The following is a 17,201-nucleotide window of genomic DNA, read 5'->3' as shown; positions in this document are numbered from 1 at the left end:
GGAGTTATAACAAGTTTTAATTCAGAGTCCCTATATATAGGTAGTGGGATCCTTCAGTGGGACACAGGTATAGGTGATTGATGAACATCGTCTTTTAAATTCTGTCAGTGCTCCTTGGGGACTGTGTGGTCACCAGCCTTGTTTGAAGATTAACGTCAAAGGTCTGGGTGAATGTGAGGCCAAGGGCCAAATGTCAACAACCAAAGACCAACAACCCTGGGGAGTGGGTACCCTTATCGCTCCCATTTCACAGATGGGGAAACTAAGGCTGGGAGATAGTAAAATGAATTGCCCACTAAGCGAGTGGCTGAACCAGGTTTCCAAACCAGGGCCACGGATGCCACAAGGCCAGGCTCAGCCAAGGTTTTCCAAAGCCCTCACAGCTTCACAGACACCTTTTGGCACACCCAAAATGTCAGTGCTGAGAGGACCTGTCCCAAAGCTTCTTCCCTGCACCCTCCCATTTTATAGATGAGGAAACTGAGGCCCAGAGAGAACAAGGAGCTGCCAAGGTCACCAGGACTACAGAAAGAAGGCTGGGCTCTCCGGCTTTTCCACTGGTGTCTGCATTTGCTCAGCTCATTTTTCCCACAGGGAAGACAGGATTCAGGGTGGCAGGGTCCTGGATGCCTTCCTTGGGGACAGAGGCCAGGAGGTCTATGGACTCATTCCAAGAGGCCAGTTTGGCTGCTTCAGGCCCAGAGCTATCATTTTCTGTCTATGTGTGACCCTGAGCAGGTCACCTCACCTCTCACTCCCAGGCCTGGTGGGAATAATTGGGCCTCTCCACTGAGCTCCTGTGACTGCTGTAAGGACCAAATGGAATCATGCTGGAAAGTGCCATCCACTCAGGAGCTCCTCAGCAGCCTCTCCCCTACCTGTCCTATTCAATGCCTGTCTTCCTCTGAAAAAAAAAAAAAAAAAAAAGAGAAAAGAAACCACAGCAATTTAAAAAATGTGTGTGTGTGTGTGTGTGTGTGTGTGTGTGTGTGTGAAAGAGGGAGAGGGATTTTGAGGCAGTGAGACCTGTGAAAAGAACATGCCTGAGGTCAGACTATTCTGGGTTCTGGGTTTGAATTCTCAGCAAGCTACTCACCAGCTGCGTGACTCTAGCTGAGGCACACAATCTCTTAGAGCCTCTGTTTCCTTGTCTATAAAATGGAGACAATGATAACTACATCCCAGGGTTGTTGAGGGATAGAAATACTGTCACACGGGCGAGCACAGCACCTAACCCCATAGTAAGAACTTGACAAATAGTAGTCAAAATAAAACCACATGCTAATAAAAAGCCCCAGGGGTGGGAGCCTTTGGGACTCTGGACACTGTGAAAGCACTCACATATACTGACATTGGCCTCCTTGGCTGAGCGCAAGTTGACGGGCGACACAGGAAGCCAGGTGGTGGCAATGTCAAGGCCAGCCTCGACTACATCCACCTGCCTGCCCCAGAAGCTGCTACCTGACCAAGGGCTCGCTCCCCTCCTGAGTTTCAGTTTTCCCATCTTTACTAAGTTGTGTGTGTGTGCCTATGTGTGTGTGATTACACGGCTCTGAAAGTCCCTTCCTGCTCTAACCGTCGGCTCAGCCACAAGGAGGCCTTTTCAGAGGCAACACATTCCAAGCTCCTCAGTCACTAACTCCCGCCTCGTGGCTGCAGAAACGTTCTCTGTCCCTGACCTCACCAGCTCCGACCCCGGGAGGCCAGGAGAGAACTCCAGGGGGTCACGAGGATGATTGCTGGGAGACTGGGGGGCTGGGAGGCCTGAGAGACCCTGGAGCGGCCCTTTGCCAGCCGTAGGAGCCTGGCCCAGTCACTTCCCCTCACTGGGTCCCAGAGAATCCCCACTTTTGGGGCTGCAAGGAGGCAAAAGGAGGTGATGGTTGAGCGTGCTCAATCAGCGCCACCAGGGCAACAAGGTGATGCTTATTTTTTTCAGTTTCCATTCAGTTTTTTTAAGTTGAAGTTTAACATACATGCAATAAAGTTCACTCCTCCTAAGGTTCAGCTCGATGCTTTTTTACCTAGATAAACCTGTGTAGCTACCATCCAGATCAAGATATAGGGTGTTTCCCTCTGCCCCTTCCCAGGGAGCCACTCTTCTGACTTTTACCGTCACAGATAACTTTTACCTGTTCTTGAACTTCATATAAATGGAACCATAAAGTGAGTAGTCTTTGGGGTCTGACTTCTTTCACTCACCATGTCTGTGGGGTTCATCCACATTGCTTGGTGAACTACTAGTTTTTTTCTGTTGCTGCATAGTGTTCTAGTACACAAAAATACCACGATCGCTCTCTCCATTCTCCCGCTGCTACCACTGGGGGTGCATCTCCAGTTTGGGACTGGGATGAATAAGACTGCTGTGAACATTCTCGGTTTGTTCTTTGGTGGCCATTTGCGTTCATTTTTCTTGGACTTTTGCCCAGGCTTGAGTGGAATCGCTGGGTCACGGGGTAGGCGTGTGTTTGGCGCGTTCGTCGATTCTGCTGAGCAGTTCTCCAAGAGTGGTTGTACTGTTTTATGTCCTACCAGCCGTGGGTGAAGAATTCCAGTTGTTTCATGTCTGGAGGTACTGTTCTAATTCAGGTCAACAAGCTGGCCCGTCCTTTCTCTCTCCTGGACTCTCTCCCGGCCCCCTGCTCAGCTCACTCTTTTTGGTTTCCCACCCCGAAGCCTGGGGGAGATATATATACATATATATACACATTTTTTTCATCATAAAAATGTCGCCAGAGGAATATTTTAAAATTCTATCCACATCACGCTCTGTATTGGAATGCTACAAGGAGGTGTTGAGGCCTGGGAAGGGGTGGGGTGGGGATGGGTGATGTACCCTGTGCTCTTTTAGGTCACATATTCATCAGGGATGAACCTGGTGGCTCCCACTGTTGAATTCTTATGAACCAGGCACTACTCAAAGTAATTTATTTAATCCCCACAGCAGCCCTGTGAGGTATATAATGAGGTTATACTCATTTTACAGATTAGGAAATAGAGGCACAGAGAAACTAAGTAATTTGCTAGAAGCCACACAGCAAGAAATTGGTGGAGCCAGGATTTGAACCTGGGCAGTCAGTCTCCAGGACCTGCGCTCCTCGCTACCTTGTTAGTCTGCCCCTCGATGGGGACCAGAATCCCTGACATAGCATTCCAGTCCTTCCAGGCCCTGGGGACCTGGGCTCCTCCCTCGCCAGCACAGGCCCACCCTCTGCCCCAGCCTGGCTGCTGATAGACCCCTCCACTTTTGCCCGGGGGCCCCTCCCCACCCCACTTCACCTGGCCAACTCTCTCTCCTCCTGCACATCCTGTAAATTCCAGTTGCCCACCACTTCCTCAGCGAGCCCTCCCGTGAGCCCCTGGCCTAGGCTAAACCCCTCATGCAACACAGTCCCCTAGCACTATGCTCCCCATTACACTTTTTTTTCTTGCTCAGAATAATTTTTTTAATGTTTGCATTTGGGAGATTTATATAATTTCCCTAGTTAGTGGTCATAAGATGGAGGTGTGGAGAAGAAATTAATATTTTAAAACATGATTTGCATTTTTAATGTCTGTAAAATTTTAATTGCATCTCTTCTTCAACCAGGTAATACATTCTCATGCTTCAAAGTCCCAAAGTTCCATGAGGGTTTACAGTGAGAATGTCCCTGCTATTCCTTCCTGCCCTTCCCCTTCCAAGGCAACGATGTAACCAGTTTCTTATGAATCTTTTCCCCTAAAAGGTAGTCTGTTCTAAGCGGTTTTGCCCCTTGCTTTTTTGTTTTCTTATATCTTAGAAATCCTTCCACTGAGTATACACAGACTACATTAAAAAAAAAGCTCTTACACTGGGGTATATTTTACATGAGATAAAATCCACTCTTTTAAAATGTACTGGGCATGTGTTTTGATCAGAGTATCTCATGCAGCCACTGTTCAGTCAAGACCCAGGACATTTCTATCCCTGGATACTTCTCTCCTGCCCTTTGAAGTCAATCTCCCACCCCACCCTTGCCCCAGGGAATCTCTGATCTTGTTTCTATACCATAGGTTAGTTTTGCCTTGTCTAGAATATTCCACATGAATGTGAATCATAAGCACGTACTCTTATGTCTGGTTTCTCTCTCAACATGATGTCTGTGAGATTCATCGCCATTGTGTGCAGCAGTTTGTCCCATTTTATTGCAAAGTAGCATTCCAGTGCATGGATGTAGCTCAGTTTCTTTAAACCTTCTCCTGAAGTCACTGAATTAAACGTTGAGTTGAGCCAAATGTGGGAGGTGGGGATGATTCAAGACTTGGTCCTGGCCCCAAGGCGCTCACGGCCCACAGAGGTGGTCAGGAGCCCTGGTGCTAGGTAGAAAGTTCTGGGGCTGGAAAGTGCCAGGGGCATTATAGGAGCCCGGGAGGAAGGATTCTTTCCTCCTGGGCAGGGTGGGTGGTAGAAGGTTTCCTGGTAGAGGAGGGATTGAGGCTGGCGGAGACATTCCTGGTTTTGGAGACAGTGGGCATGAAAGTGTGGGGAGGGGGGAGGGACTGGAAGCCCCAATCTGGTGGGGTGGGAGGAGCCTGAGAATGGGGTGACAGCCTCCAACTGCCCTGGACTTGAGTCTGCAGGCAGCAGGAGCTGCTCCAGGAAACCCGAGGAGCCAGGATGAGGGGACAGAGCCATCCTGGGTGCTGACAGCAGAGTCTCCGATACCTTCATTGAGAGGAAATGGTCATGCAGCACAAACCATATCAGCCAGAATCCTCACTGATGTTCACTGATCCTTTACTACACTGGGTAGTACGTTCTCTTTTACTCCCCCAACCATGCTAGAAGGCAGGTGCAGTTACTATTTTCTTTTTTACAAATGAGGAAACTGAGGTCCAGGTGGCCCAGCCAAAAAGTGGATGAGCTGGAATTCAAACCCAGGCTGTCTGCTGCTAGAACTGATATTATTAACCCCTTCTGCCTCCCAGAGCTGTGCTGGTTGGAGCCAGGATGAGGGGCCCATCGGGCTGTCCCCACCCTGCCCCCAGTGGATCTCTGCTGAAACCTTTGGTGTTAGGGAGCACAGTTAGCAAACCACTGACCGGCAAGAAGGAGAAACTGAGGCTCCCAGAGGGAAAGGGACTGGTTTGAGGTTATGTAACAAGCTGGAGACCCAGCCAGTGCTGGGACCAAGGCTTTTGTGCTCTCCCTGCTGCCCTGGGAGAGGTTGCTGGTGCAGGGAAGGGAGACCTGCAGAAGGATGGGGGACCTGATGGCCCCTGCCTCCCTGTGGTACTTTAGTCAGTTTCTTTCCCTCTCTGGAATCTCAGGGACCTCATCTGCCTCATGGGGACAGGACTGCCATCCCAGCAGGGTGGCTCAAGGCTCAGGGGACAGCAGAAGCACAGGAACCCGTGGGTCGTGGGTGCTCAGCTGGTGTCTGGGGAACTGGGGAGAAGGCAGCCCCTGTGTCCATGGTGCTACAGCCCTGGAGGCAGCGACCTGAGTGGCTCTCATCCCATCCCCTTCCTCAGTCCCAGGTCCCACAAGATGTGAGGCCAGAAGACCCCACCCCTCTTCTCCCCAGACTCCAGTTCACTTCCCTGTTAAATACTGCTCATGTCCCGTTGACCCCCAAACCAAGCCAAGCTCCTCAGCCTGGCATTCAAGGGCCTTGGCTTAGGCCTCTCCCAGCCCACCCTTTCAGCTCCCACACAGGAGCCCTGGAGCACAGCTACCTGGGAGCCAGGTGTGCTGCCCCCGCCGGTGCCAGCTCCTGTGCTGGGCCAGGAGGGGGATGAAATGCTCATCCTGGGATGAAAGGCTGGCGGCCCCGGGTTGGGCCAATAAACGGGCCCCACCCAGGCTGGGAGGACCTCCAGGCACCGGTGTAAACTGAGTCATGGGGGGCAAGGGGGTGAGTCAAGCAGCCTGAGTGGGAGCCAGACAGGGCAGAGCTCGCCTGCCAGGACCTCACTGAGCCACAATTCTCAGCCCCCTCCCACACCCAGCAGGCCCCCGGCCCTGGGCAGAGGGGAGGGGTCGGCTCCTTGCGGGGCTAGAGCCTGAAGGCTGGACCCCAGGGAGCAGTGGGACACACGGCAGACAGGAAAGGGAGGCTCTGACTCGAGAGGAAAGGATTGGGGTTTGGAAAGGAGTCAAAGCCCTGGAGAGGAAGATTTTGGCGGGAACGCTTCATGGCTGTCTCCCAGCCTCTGGGGGTTTGGCTGAGTTTTCCCCAAGAGCCAGCTTTCTCCCTTTAGCTAGGACAACAGGAGTTGGATGGGTGGATGACCGGTCTGTTCCCCAAGAGCATCCTGACAGGGCAGAGTTGGGCCCCAAGTGTAGTAGATCCCCAGAAACTAATTCAGAGACCCCCCCTCCCCGGGGGCTGAGCTGCTGGGGACAGGGCCAGAGCTCCTGTCACAGAGGTGTGTATATGGCCTCGTGGGAGATGTGGAGGCGCCGCAGCGTGACCCAGTATCCTCTTCCGTCCTCAGTTTCAGCAGCAAAATGGAGGCTGCGAGGACTGAAGTGAGTTAATGCGCACAGAGTGCCCGCATGGGGTCTGGTGCTGAGTGGGTCTGTGGGTTTGCACCTATTGATCCAACTGCAGTTTCCTCATCAATAAAATGGGTGAGGGGCGGATGTCTGAGGTATCCAAGAAGTCTCGTTCCGGTCCAGGCTCCGGGTTTGATGGCCTGGGACACTGCCCCCCTCTGTCCTGTCCCCTGTCCCTCTCTGGCCCTCTGCCCAGGAGGTCAGTGGCCAAGGAAAGATGGGGTTAGAGGGTTGCCGGGCTGGGTGCCCTCATGTTACCCCCTGGCGCCTGGGGGATGCGAGTCAGAGAAGTGAGGAGTTTCCCTCTGGAGATGAATCAGCCGTGTGACCCAAGCCCCGGCCCTGCCAGGGCCCCTCCCAGCGGGCGGGAGTGGGGCGCAGCTGCCCCACAGGCGGGAAAATCCCCGCGAACCCCGCCAAGGAGCTGGCCGAAGCTTTCTCCCGATTCAGCTGTTTCCTACCCTCCCCAATTCGATTCGGGGCCCTAATTCCCAGCTGGAGGCCGGGGTCGGGCAGATTCCTCACCCTCCCGCCCGCCAGCCCACTCATCCCAGCCAGCCCCTCTGGGGGCTCCTCTTTGGGGTCTGGGGGTGCACAGGGAGGAGGAAGGGGGTGGGTTCTCTTCCCTTCCCTAACCTTAGTCATTCGCCTCCCTGGGTTTGTAGGAGGGACCAGCGCACAGGGGCTTTTCCAGGTTCCCCCAGCCCGCCCAGTGCCATGTGGGAGAGCCTGGCCAAACAGGGCAGAAGCCCTTGCCAGCCAGAGGGGGTGGGCTTCGGGGAGCCCTTGGCCTAGCTGGGGAGTAGGCTGGGAGTTACCACCATGGGCCCAGGTAGGTTTAGTCAGTGCACTCTCTGGGTTTCTTCGTCAGTAAAATGGGACTCTTTGTCATGGCCCAGCCTCTCTTGGAGGGGAGTTTCAAGGACCCAACCTGTGTGCTTTACAAGTCGGACCCTTCACCCTCCTGGGTCTCATTTATCCTTGCAGCCCCACCCCCACCCCAGGGGCACCTGCGTATAATGGGGTGGGGGCAGGGGGCTCACTAACGCATCCACTTCAAGCCCTTGTGGGGTGCAGGGGATGTGCTCAGGAGCCCTGGAGCCAGAGGACCCAGGACCACCCTTCAAATCCTGGCTCTGCTACTTACCAGCTTCGTAACCTTTCCGGGCCTCAGCTTCCTCTTCTGCAAAATGGCAACAATAATAGAGCCGGGTGAAGCTTAGAGGAGATGATAGAAGTAAAACACTTAGCACAGTGCTGGCTCTTCCTATGATTTAAAGGAATGAGAAAACCAAGGCTCAGAGACAGAGTGACTTTCACTCAACCAGTCATTTAGTCAATAATGTTTCTTTGACCTGCGCTACATCAGGTCCTATGCTGGGCACTGAGCACACCCTGGGGGATCAAGTGCAGCCAAGGGTGGGTGGGGTCTACCCCAGCTGGGGTGAATTGGGGAGGAGGAACCCCAAGGGGGGGTGACACCTGAGCCAGTGGGTGTGTGCCCTATTGTTGCCAGGACAGTGTGAGGGTCAGGCCTGCCAAGCAGAGGCACCAGCACGAGCAAAGGTGCAGAAGACAGAAAGGTGGAATGTGTGCAAGCAAACCCCGGGCGGCCCGTGCGATTCTAGAACAAGAAGCATGACGCAGCCATTGAAGGAGCAGGGAGTGAAGGAGGGATGGGGCTGGAGGGGCTGACGGAGGTCCAGGCTTGAGTCATTCATTCGTTCATTCATTCATTCATTTATAGAGAGGCTGCCTTGGCCAGGCACTGTGCTAGACTCTGGCGCGTGGCAGATTAGACTCTGCTCCTGCCCTCATGGAGCGCACAGTTTGGGCACATGGCTCAGGGGCCAGTGGGGAGAAGGATGTCACTCAGGTGCCCCCATAAGCAACCCAACAACCCTAACTGTGATCCCTAACTGTGATCAAGGCTGCACAGCAGGTATCCAAGCAGAAGGAACAGCCTGAGGCCTGAGGCTGCATGCCAGGAATGGAGGAAATGCCAGCTGGCTTCATGGGTGGATGGGGTGCCCAAGGGCAGCTGGAGCAGTTGGTGGGGGTCAGGCCACGGTTCATCCAGATAGTGGACTGTCTGCCCTGCAGGATATGGGGAGCCACAGAAGGGCTTTGAGCAGGACGGATTCCTCTGGGCCTCGTGTTTAGGGGGTTGGGGGTGACAGGGTACAGGTGGGCAGTCGGAGGCTGTTGCAATGGTTTGGGAGAGAGATGACAAAGTCTGGGTTAGAGCAGGGCCGTGAGGATGGAGAGAAGGGGAGGCACATGGGAAATGCTTTGCAGTGGAAGGTGAACCAGGTCTTGGTGACACCATTTGGGAATCTCTGTGGGGCACATGAAGACCTGGCCAGGACCACACCACCTCTCCAGCCCCACTGCTGAATTGGCCCAATTTGGTCAAGGGCAAGGCACTGACAGTGGAGGCAGAGCACCAGGCTCTAGCTGGGAGACCACCCAGTTCCAGGGACTTCCCAAGGCTGGGCTGAAGGGGACCCAACCCCAGGGAAGCTTGAGGTAGGGAGGAAGCCGGGAGGGGGCCGACCCAGAGCTCGTGACTCACCCACTTCCACCCAGTCAGCCAAGTGGCATCTCCGCTCCCCTGCTCCAAATTCCAATTTGGTGAGGCTGCTAGGGGCTGAGTCAGCTCCTGCACGGCACGAGAGCAGCATCCCAAGGGGCTCCCTGCCAGACACCCTGGCCCCCAACCAAGGCCAGGGACAGGCGCCGGATGGGGGAGGGCAGGAGCCAGGTCCCCAGAGGCTCCTGCAGCCTCAGCTGAGCAGAGCAGCCCAGTACATGTGAGTGAAAGTGCTCTGTGGGTTGTGAAAAGCTAAGTGGGGATGACGATTTCTTTTCTCATAAGGGCTGGAACTGCACCTCACCTGAAGTGGAGGCGGGCACCGGGTGCAAGTCCTAGCTCTGCCGACTCACTGCACGGCCCTGGGGGAATTCCCTTAACCTCCTGGCCTCAATTTCTTTGGCTTTAGAATGGGGTCAATAAAGAGATTGTGAGAATTAAATGATGCATGTGAAAGTGCTTTGCAAACTGTCCGGTTGGCCCGTGATGGGTGGGAAGGTTCTTCACTGAACAGGGACACCCAACCTAGGGTGACGAAATCCAGCCCAGCCTCTGCTCCCCAAACCATGTACTCTGCCTTTGGGCCACTTCTGCCAGGACCAAGAGGGAACCTCTCCCTAACATGCACAAATGCACCCCGAGTGCTAGTAGTGGCCCCTCAGGCCTTCGAAGACCCAAGTCCTTGGATTTATGAGAAATCTCTGAGAAACTGATTCTGATTCTTGGGATGGAGAGGAAGCAGGGCTGGCTTCTCAGAGTGAGCGGGGCCTTGGCAGTGAGGCATGTCTTATTACAGGGGCACATCGGGAGGCCAGGCCAGGGGGCAGTCCTTCTCTGGCCGACTCTTCCCAGCAACCAAAGCAGATCACTATCACAACAGTATGTGAAAAAACACTCAACACACAGACCCAAGCTGGGCTTTATTGAAATGCCAGGAGCAGGCACATGACAAGGGAGCCAAGGAAGGGAGAAGGTGGTGCAGGCTGTGAGTCGGCAGGGCCGGGCGGGCCAGTGTCTCATGGCCCTGGCCACGGGCTGAGTGGGCACTAATACCCACACAAAATGGCATGCTCAGGCCTGCAAGGCCCCCTGTCCCCTGGACTAAGGAGGCTCTAAGGGGAGGGAATGGAAGCATTAAAGTTTTCTCCCTTACAAGGAAGGAGGGAAAGAAGGGGAGAATGCAGGCAGTGGGGAAGGTGCAGGCGGTAATGGGGGTGGCCAAGGAACGCTTTCCCCCTGGGTGTCTGGACCCAGTCTGTGGTCCTGGGAGGTGGAGGGGAGCAGCAGCAAAGAGAGAGGCTGAGGGCCCGGCCCTCAGGGAGCCAGAGCCCCCAGCCTGTGGGGGCTTGAGTCAGCCCTGAACAGAGGGCACAGGTTCAAGGGGTTCAAAGATGCAGGCAGTTCCCAAGTGACCTAGTCCAGATCTCAGGGCTGGGGGGGGCTTGGCCTCCTTGGGACGAGGAGGAGGAAGACAGGAGCTATCCCCAGCAGGGAGGGCAAAGGGTGGTCTCCCCACCTGGCCCCACTAGGTTAGTTCCACATTGTTGGCGCGGTCCAGGACACGGGAACCGCGGGCATTGCCCCCCAACTGGAAACGGCTCTCATAGAGAGTGGGGCAGAGGTGCCAGCGGTTGGCCCGATAAATGCCCAGATAGGTGTAGACATCGGGCTTGTAGGTGAGCAGACACTTGATGCCTGCTGCACGGATGGCAGTGTCCGCCTCCAGAACACCCAAGCGGTCCGTGAAGTCGTCCGTGTACACACAGATGACCTGGCGCCCACCCTCCTTGGCCCGTGGGCTCACTTTGGCCACCTGAAGTTGGCCCTCGACCACGGCTCGGGCAATGCCAGCCCAGGCGTGGTCCAGCTTGAAGCCGGGTGCCAGGTGCATCAGCCACTTGCCCGAAAGCACGTGGTGGGTGATGGCCAGCTGGCGCAGGGTGCTGGGCGTGATGGGGCGCCCGCTGGTCTGCAGAGCCTCCCAGGCCACCTGCAGGCCCTGCACATCACCCGAGTTGGGGGTGTAGCCCCGCCCATAGACTGCAATCCAGCCTACAGGCTCAGAGTTAGGGGAGCCCGGGTCCCCATAGCGGGTAACTTGGGATGGTGGGTACTTGGCTAACCAGGCATCCAGCTCGGTGGCAGGAGTGGTACGGGCATCAAACACCAGCCAGGGATCCATGTCAGCCGCCATAGCCTCGGCGGCCAAGTGCTCGGCGGTGAAGCCATCCTCACGGCCGCCTGGAGAGTCCTCTTCTTCCGGCTCCTCACCTGGCTCCATCCTGCTGCAAGAAAACCAAGTGAGGACTGGTCTGGGACAGTAACTTCCCAACTACCTCACACTGGGCCTTAGCAGGTATCAAGCATTGGACTAAAACGTGTGGCCTTGGGCAAGACTTAACCTCACCATCCCTCAGTTGCCTCATCTTTACAATGGGATAACAACTGTCCCTGTCTCATGGAGGTGATGAGAAAATCAAACATCTGCGGTAGATTAAACGCCGCATAACTGTTAGGGCTATTGTTAGTCCTACTCTGGCTGACTTACAGACGAGGAAACTGAGTTTCAGGGAGAAGGGACTTGCCCAAGGTCACACCTGCAGTGGGTGGCAGAACCGAAATGTAGATTCAGGTGTGCGCGCTCCCGACCCCAAGTACATACACTTCTTGGCCCTGCCAGAGCGCTCTCCATCTGGAGAGAGAAAGACAGGAGGTTTCCGGAGCGCGGGGATTTAATGGAAGCAAGCACCCGAGACGCGGGGCCTGGCTCCCCCGCGGGCGTATCCGGCCTACATAAGGCCGCGGACACTGGGGCCCAGAGATGGCAGGGACGGATCCGAAGCCAAAGACCCGCGCCCGGACTCGAACCCCCCGGCTTGTTAGAGCCTGCGAGAGGGCCAGAGTCCGGGCCTGCCGCGCCCGCCGCCATTAGTGCCCGAGGACCCGGCCGTGCCCGGGCCCTGCCCCCTCCCGCCGCGCCGCCGTCACCTCCGGCCTTCGCTGCGCTCGGCGCCGGCCCAGCCCCGGGCCCGGCTCCGCTCCTGCCGGGACTCCGCGCCGCCGCCACCGCCGCCGCGCCCCACCCCCGCTAAGGCCGCCGCAGCCGCCGCCGCCATCTTAGCGCCCGCCGCCTCAACAACAACTTTATAGACAAGCGCAGCCACGGGGCGGGACCACCCGGCCGGGTCGGCCGCGCGGCGAGGCGAGGCGAGGCGGGGCGGGGCTGACCCCGGGGGCGGGGCCATCGCGGGGACCCGGGGCGGGGCGGGCCGTCCGGGAGGCGGGGCTAACGTTCGCTCTTCTGGCCTCTGGGGCAGGCGAGAGTGGCGCTCGGGTCGGCCGCCGAGGCTCACCGCCGGGGAGGCTCCACGGGGAGGGCGCTTGGGCGCTGCAGGCCGCGGCGGGACCGGCGGCGCTAGGACCCCGTGGGGAGCGGCGAAGGCGGAGCGGGCGGCGCCAGGACCCGGGGGAATCCCGGCGCGCCGGCGGCGAGCAGGCCCGGGGGCCGGGAGGCGCTGGGCCCGGCGCGGCGGGAGAGGCGCCGAGATGCCGAGCAAGAAGAAGAAGTATAACGCGCGGTTCCCGCCGGTGAGCACGTGGGCGGCCCGGGGAGGAGCAGGCCAGGCTCCGGGGAGGCCCGGGCCCAGGCCCAGCCGAGGGGGACGGGCACGGCGCGGACTTCGGGGGCTCGGACGCCCCGCCCCCTTCCCGCCCCTCTCCCCGGGCCGTGCACCCTCCCTTCCCCCTTTTCCCGGGATACCCCCTCGCTCCCCCCAGCACCCCGCTCCCGGGCGGAGGCGGCGGGGTCCGAGCTCTCTGCCCCCTCCGCAGGCGCGAATCAAGAAGATCATGCAGACTGACGAGGAGATTGGGAAGGTGGCGGCGGCCGTGCCCGTCATCATCTGTATCCGGCTGGGGGGCCGTGGGGGCCGGGGTGGCGGGCGAGCCGGCTTTGCCTGGCGCGGGCTGGGGACCCCTCCCGGTTCTCCTTGACGTTCGTTCCTCAGCCCGGGCGCTCGAGCTCTTCCTGGAGTCGCTGCTGAAAAAGGCTTGCCAGGTGACCCAGTCCCGCAACGCCAAGACCATGACCACGTCCCACCTGTGAGTGGCCGCCCGGCGGGGAGGGGCCGGTAGGGCCCTGCCCCGAGTTCACACGCTTGCTTGGCGGAGGCCAGACTCTACCCCTGAGGCAGGCAGGGTCCTGATGGTGAGGGAGGGGGCAGGCTGCTGGGACGGGTGGAGGAGGGGCTGGGTTTTCCAGAGGGTTCTGTTGACACCCAGGTCCCCTTGCTGCCCGTCTCCTGAGAGCCCCGGCATCTGGGCCCTGCTTGAGTGCCGCCCCTCCCCACCTCTTCCAGGAAGCAGTGCATCGAGCTGGAGCAGCAGTTTGACTTTTTGAAGGACCTTGTAGCATCTGTGCCTGACATGCAGGGGGATGGGGAAGATAACCACATGGATGGGGACAAGGGTGCCCGCAGGTAGGGGTCTCGGGCCAGGTGTCCAGATGGGGAGAGGTGGGGGGGGGCAAGGAGGGAGAAGACCTTTGAGCAGCTGGACTGTCCTTTCCCAAAGGGGCCGGAAGCCAGGCAGCAGTGGCCGGAAGAACGGCGGGGTGGGCAGCAAAGGCAAGGACAAGAAGCTGTCCGGGACGGACTCAGAGCAGGAGGTGAGCGGGGCCCCCGCCCTCTGTCCTGCCCCAGCTTGATGGAGAAGGCAGCCCATGCAGCCCGTGGCATTGCTGAGCCAGCTGGAGACTTGGGCCCATCCTTACCAGTGTCTTCTTTGCCCCTCAGTTTCCCTATTTGTAAATTGGGGCTATCAGGATCCACCTTCTATCCTTGCCCACCCCCAGGGGTCCCCAGGGAAAGGCCTAGACATGCCTTTTCTCGTCACCCCCACCCCTTGCCTCACTCACAGGATGAGTCTGAGGACACAGACACCGATGGGGAAGAGGAGACACCACAGCCCCCACCCCAGGCCAGCCACCCCCCTGCCCACTTTCAGAGGTAAGCAGCCCAGCAGCATAGGGGAGGGGGGTCGCAGACTGGAGTCCCCTCGAGTCCCCCAGGCTCACCTGCTCCTGTCCTCCCCAGTCACTTGGATTTGTTGACTGTGGCAGCTTTGGGGGATGGGAGGGGAGGATCTTAGGTGGGCTTGGAGTGTGGAGGGCTGCTCTCAGAAAGGCCTTTCCCCACCCTGGGCAGGGATGGTGCTACCTGCACTGGGCCCTGGGTCCCTCTTGGTACAGAGAGTGGTGGGCTCCGCGGCTGCCTGGGCAGAGGGTGGCCTGATCTTCCTCTCCTGCTTTCTTCCTGCAGCCCCCCGACTCCCTTCCTGCCCTTCACCTCGACTCTGCCTCTGCCCCCAGCGCTTCCGGGCCCCTCAGCACCTGATGCAGAGGACGAAGAGGATTATGACTCCTAGCCCCCCCTGCCCCCCAGGCCACACCCCTTGCAGTTGGTTTTAGTTGCTCTGGGGGGAGCAGGGAAGGTAGAGCTGTTCTTAAATTTATTAAAAAAAATAAGAGGGAACAACAGTGTCTGTCCTGGCTTGTGTCCCAGGCTTTGTGGCTACTGTCCCATCCCTACTTGCACTGAGCTGGGGCTGGGGTCAGCTGGAGAGACCAGGGCCCAGGGACATGCCAGAAAGAAGGTGGCCAGAGACATCAGGGGCCTGAGCCAACAGGCGCTTGTCATGCTGGGAGGCGGCCCACCCCCCTGGTGCTTTGTGACCTGTGACCTCTGAGGGGCCTCTTCTCATCTCTCTGATGGAGACCATTCTGACTGTTCTGCCTGCCCTGGGCTACTGTGAGGAGACAGTGGGACAGGTACCAGGAATGGGCTTTGAAGATGGTGGAGACTTGCCCCCGGAGCAGGGAAGGATGTGTGGGAAGGAGCAGTAGGGGTGGAGGTGGGCCACACTGAGAAGGGCCTCGAAGGCCGGCTTTTGAGCTGGGCAGTGACATAACCAGGCAATCCACATGCTTCTCTGAGTAGGCCCTGGAGTGAGGGTGACTAGCTCTGGGAGCAGTGGCTTGGGGCAGCCCTGGGGCTAGGGGAGGCTGCAGTTCCCTCTTTCTGTACAAGATCACATTGCACAATACCTTTTCAGTGGATACACCAAGGACCCATCTTCTGGGAGTCCTCTCAGGAGACCAGGTGGGGATGAGGGGGGCGTGGGGCCTGGTGGGGTGGTGGGCAGGGAGATCAGTGGACAGATCTGAGGTCTGTTATGGAGTAGAATCCAGAGTGCGGGTGATGGCCTGGAGGGGGCCGAGACAGATCGTCATCGCAGACACTCCCAGGTTTCTAAAGTGACTTCACTGGGAGGGTGGGGGGCACAGGGAAAGGAGCAGGATTTGAACTGAAGACCACAAGTTTGGCTGTGATGAATTTGGGATGCCTGTGGCATCGAGTGGGCAGTTGGGCATAGGGGCTTGGAGGCAGGTGTGGGAATCATAAGGGGTGGAGTGCCTAGGGAAGACCCCAAAAGAGACAGGAGCGGCCAGACTCGGGGCTGCCCAGGGTGCTAAAGGAGGGAGGTCAGCTGTCAAATGCCGGCCAAGGAAGATGGCGCGTTCCCTGTCCTTAGGCTTTCAGGAACCTTCGCAAGAGGCACTTCTGTGGCTTGGTGGTTGCTGACAGGGAGGCGGGGAGGTGAGAAACTCAGAGGTGAGCAGAAGCAACACTTGAAATGGAGACGAGAGCGATGGACCCCGGTGAGGACTGAAGGTGCAGGTTTTTTTAAAGAGGCGGGAACTCAAGCTCATAGGGAGGGCCTGATCATTGGTCACTGAAGTGGGAAGGGCCTAGGATAGAACCTGTCCTGACAATTGATGGTGAGTTCCAGGCCTTCACAGTTTTCTCCTCTTGTGTCTGACTTCTCTGGGAAGTAGGAGGCAGTGTCACTTTCCCAGATCGAGGGGCAAAGATGGAGAAGCTGGCTTAAAACATCAGCTGAGGCCCAGGGCAGACAGCTCCCTGGAGATGCAGGGCAGGCTGGCCGGTGGTGGATGGGCCCTGGGAGCTGGGGACTGGGCACCTCTATAGGTTCTGCCTGCCTCTCATCAGCTTCCCCTCTAGCAATAGTGCCTCTGTTTTCTTCTGGGGAACCATCCTTCCTCCATTCTGAACCCGCGGTTTGTGCAGCTGACTCCACTCCCTGGGGTTGAGGGTGGTGACATCACACCAACCTGGCCAATCACAGCTCCACACGCCTGGCCACAGTTCAGGAATGGGGTCTTGGCCCAGCCAGGCCAATCAGCCAATGCACCCCAGCCCTGGGACTTTAGCTGGTGGCATTGAGAAAGGGGGGCTCTCTCCTCCGGTTGTAGCAAACCTGGTGGGACACAGGCTGGGAGCCACTGGAAGCTTTCTTACCACTCCAAGGGGCCATCCTGCCTGAGCCAAAGCCAGCATGGAGAGCAGAGCTGAAAAGTGCAGAGACTGATTTCTGATGACATCTGAGCACCTGGATCCAGCCTTGCCTGACACCTGTGGCACCTTGGACTTAGTAACATGAGCCAATAGGCTTCATGTGCCCCTCTCTAGCCCCCTGCCAAGCCAGTGGATTTCTGTCACTCGTAACCGAAAGTTCCAACTGACCCTAGGACCACAAGTGTAAGGTGGTTCGCGTGGGTCCAGGAGTGTTTTCTCTGGCAGCAGCAGCTTTGGGGGCAGACCCAGAGAAAGTGGACACTTGGGGCCACTAGAGCTGAGGTCATGTCATGTAGGTGTGAGGAGGAGTAGTGGGGTGGGAGAGGAAGAAACCCCCCAGGAACCTGTTGCCAGGGTCCATTCAAGAGGGGAGCTTCTGCGGCGAGGGGCATGGAGAGGAATCAGAGCAACGAGTGGGTGACGACAAGGGAGCCGGGGAGGCCAGGGGGCAGGGCCTGCAGCCCTGCGCCCCACTCCTCTGGCCCAGCCTCGCGGAATGCTGTGCTCCTTAATAAGCTCGGACAAGTTCTTCAGCTTCCCTGTGTCTCAGTTTTCTCATCTATGAGGTGGGGCTGGTTATTGCCTGTGTTAGTTATCTGTACCATACCATATATACTTGTTACACCTACACTGTTAAGGTAAAGTTTGCTGA

At 57.6% G+C, this 17,201-nt stretch overlaps 2 protein-coding genes across 8 annotated transcripts; one reads left to right on the top strand and one right to left on the bottom strand.

Annotated features, from left to right (window-relative positions):
• Nucleotides 1-9,995: 9,995 nt before the first annotated feature.
• Nucleotides 9,996-12,290, bottom strand: C6H11orf68 (chromosome 6 C11orf68 homolog). 7 transcript variants are annotated; one of them, XM_037840381.1, is made up of 3 exons: nt 12,102-12,205; nt 11,711-11,805; nt 9,996-11,398 (listed from the first exon to the last, which is right to left on the bottom strand). In XM_037840381.1, the coding sequence occupies exons 2-3, from the start codon at nt 11,803-11,805 to the stop codon at nt 10,639-10,641; spliced, it is 855 nt and encodes a 284-aa protein (XP_037696309.1). In that variant the 5' UTR covers nt 12,102-12,205; the 3' UTR covers nt 9,996-10,638. The 7 variants fall into 7 exon arrangements, with proteins under 7 accessions (XP_037696309.1, XP_037696310.1, XP_037696307.1 ...); XM_037840382.1 differs by having other exon boundaries at nt 9,996-11,395; XM_037840379.1 differs by lacking the exon at nt 11,711-11,805 and having other exon boundaries at nt 12,102-12,290.
• A 119-nt stretch (nt 12,291-12,409) lies between these two features.
• Nucleotides 12,410-14,649, top strand: DRAP1 (DR1 associated protein 1). The gene is made up of 7 exons (XM_037840385.1): nt 12,410-12,701; nt 12,945-13,017; nt 13,121-13,214; nt 13,472-13,591; nt 13,686-13,779; nt 14,031-14,119; nt 14,432-14,649. The coding sequence occupies exons 1-7, from the start codon at nt 12,660-12,662 to the stop codon at nt 14,535-14,537; spliced, it is 618 nt and encodes a 205-aa protein (XP_037696313.1). The 5' UTR covers nt 12,410-12,659; the 3' UTR covers nt 14,538-14,649.
• The last annotated feature ends 2,552 nt before the right edge of the window (nt 14,650-17,201 follow it).

Source organism: Choloepus didactylus, chromosome 6 (assembly GCF_015220235.1).
Source record: "Choloepus didactylus isolate mChoDid1 chromosome 6, mChoDid1.pri, whole genome shotgun sequence".
NCBI lineage: Eukaryota > Metazoa > Chordata > Mammalia > Pilosa > Megalonychidae > Choloepus > Choloepus didactylus.
Note: the sequence above shows the minus strand (reverse complement) of the source record. Positions and strands in the feature narration are given on the sequence as shown.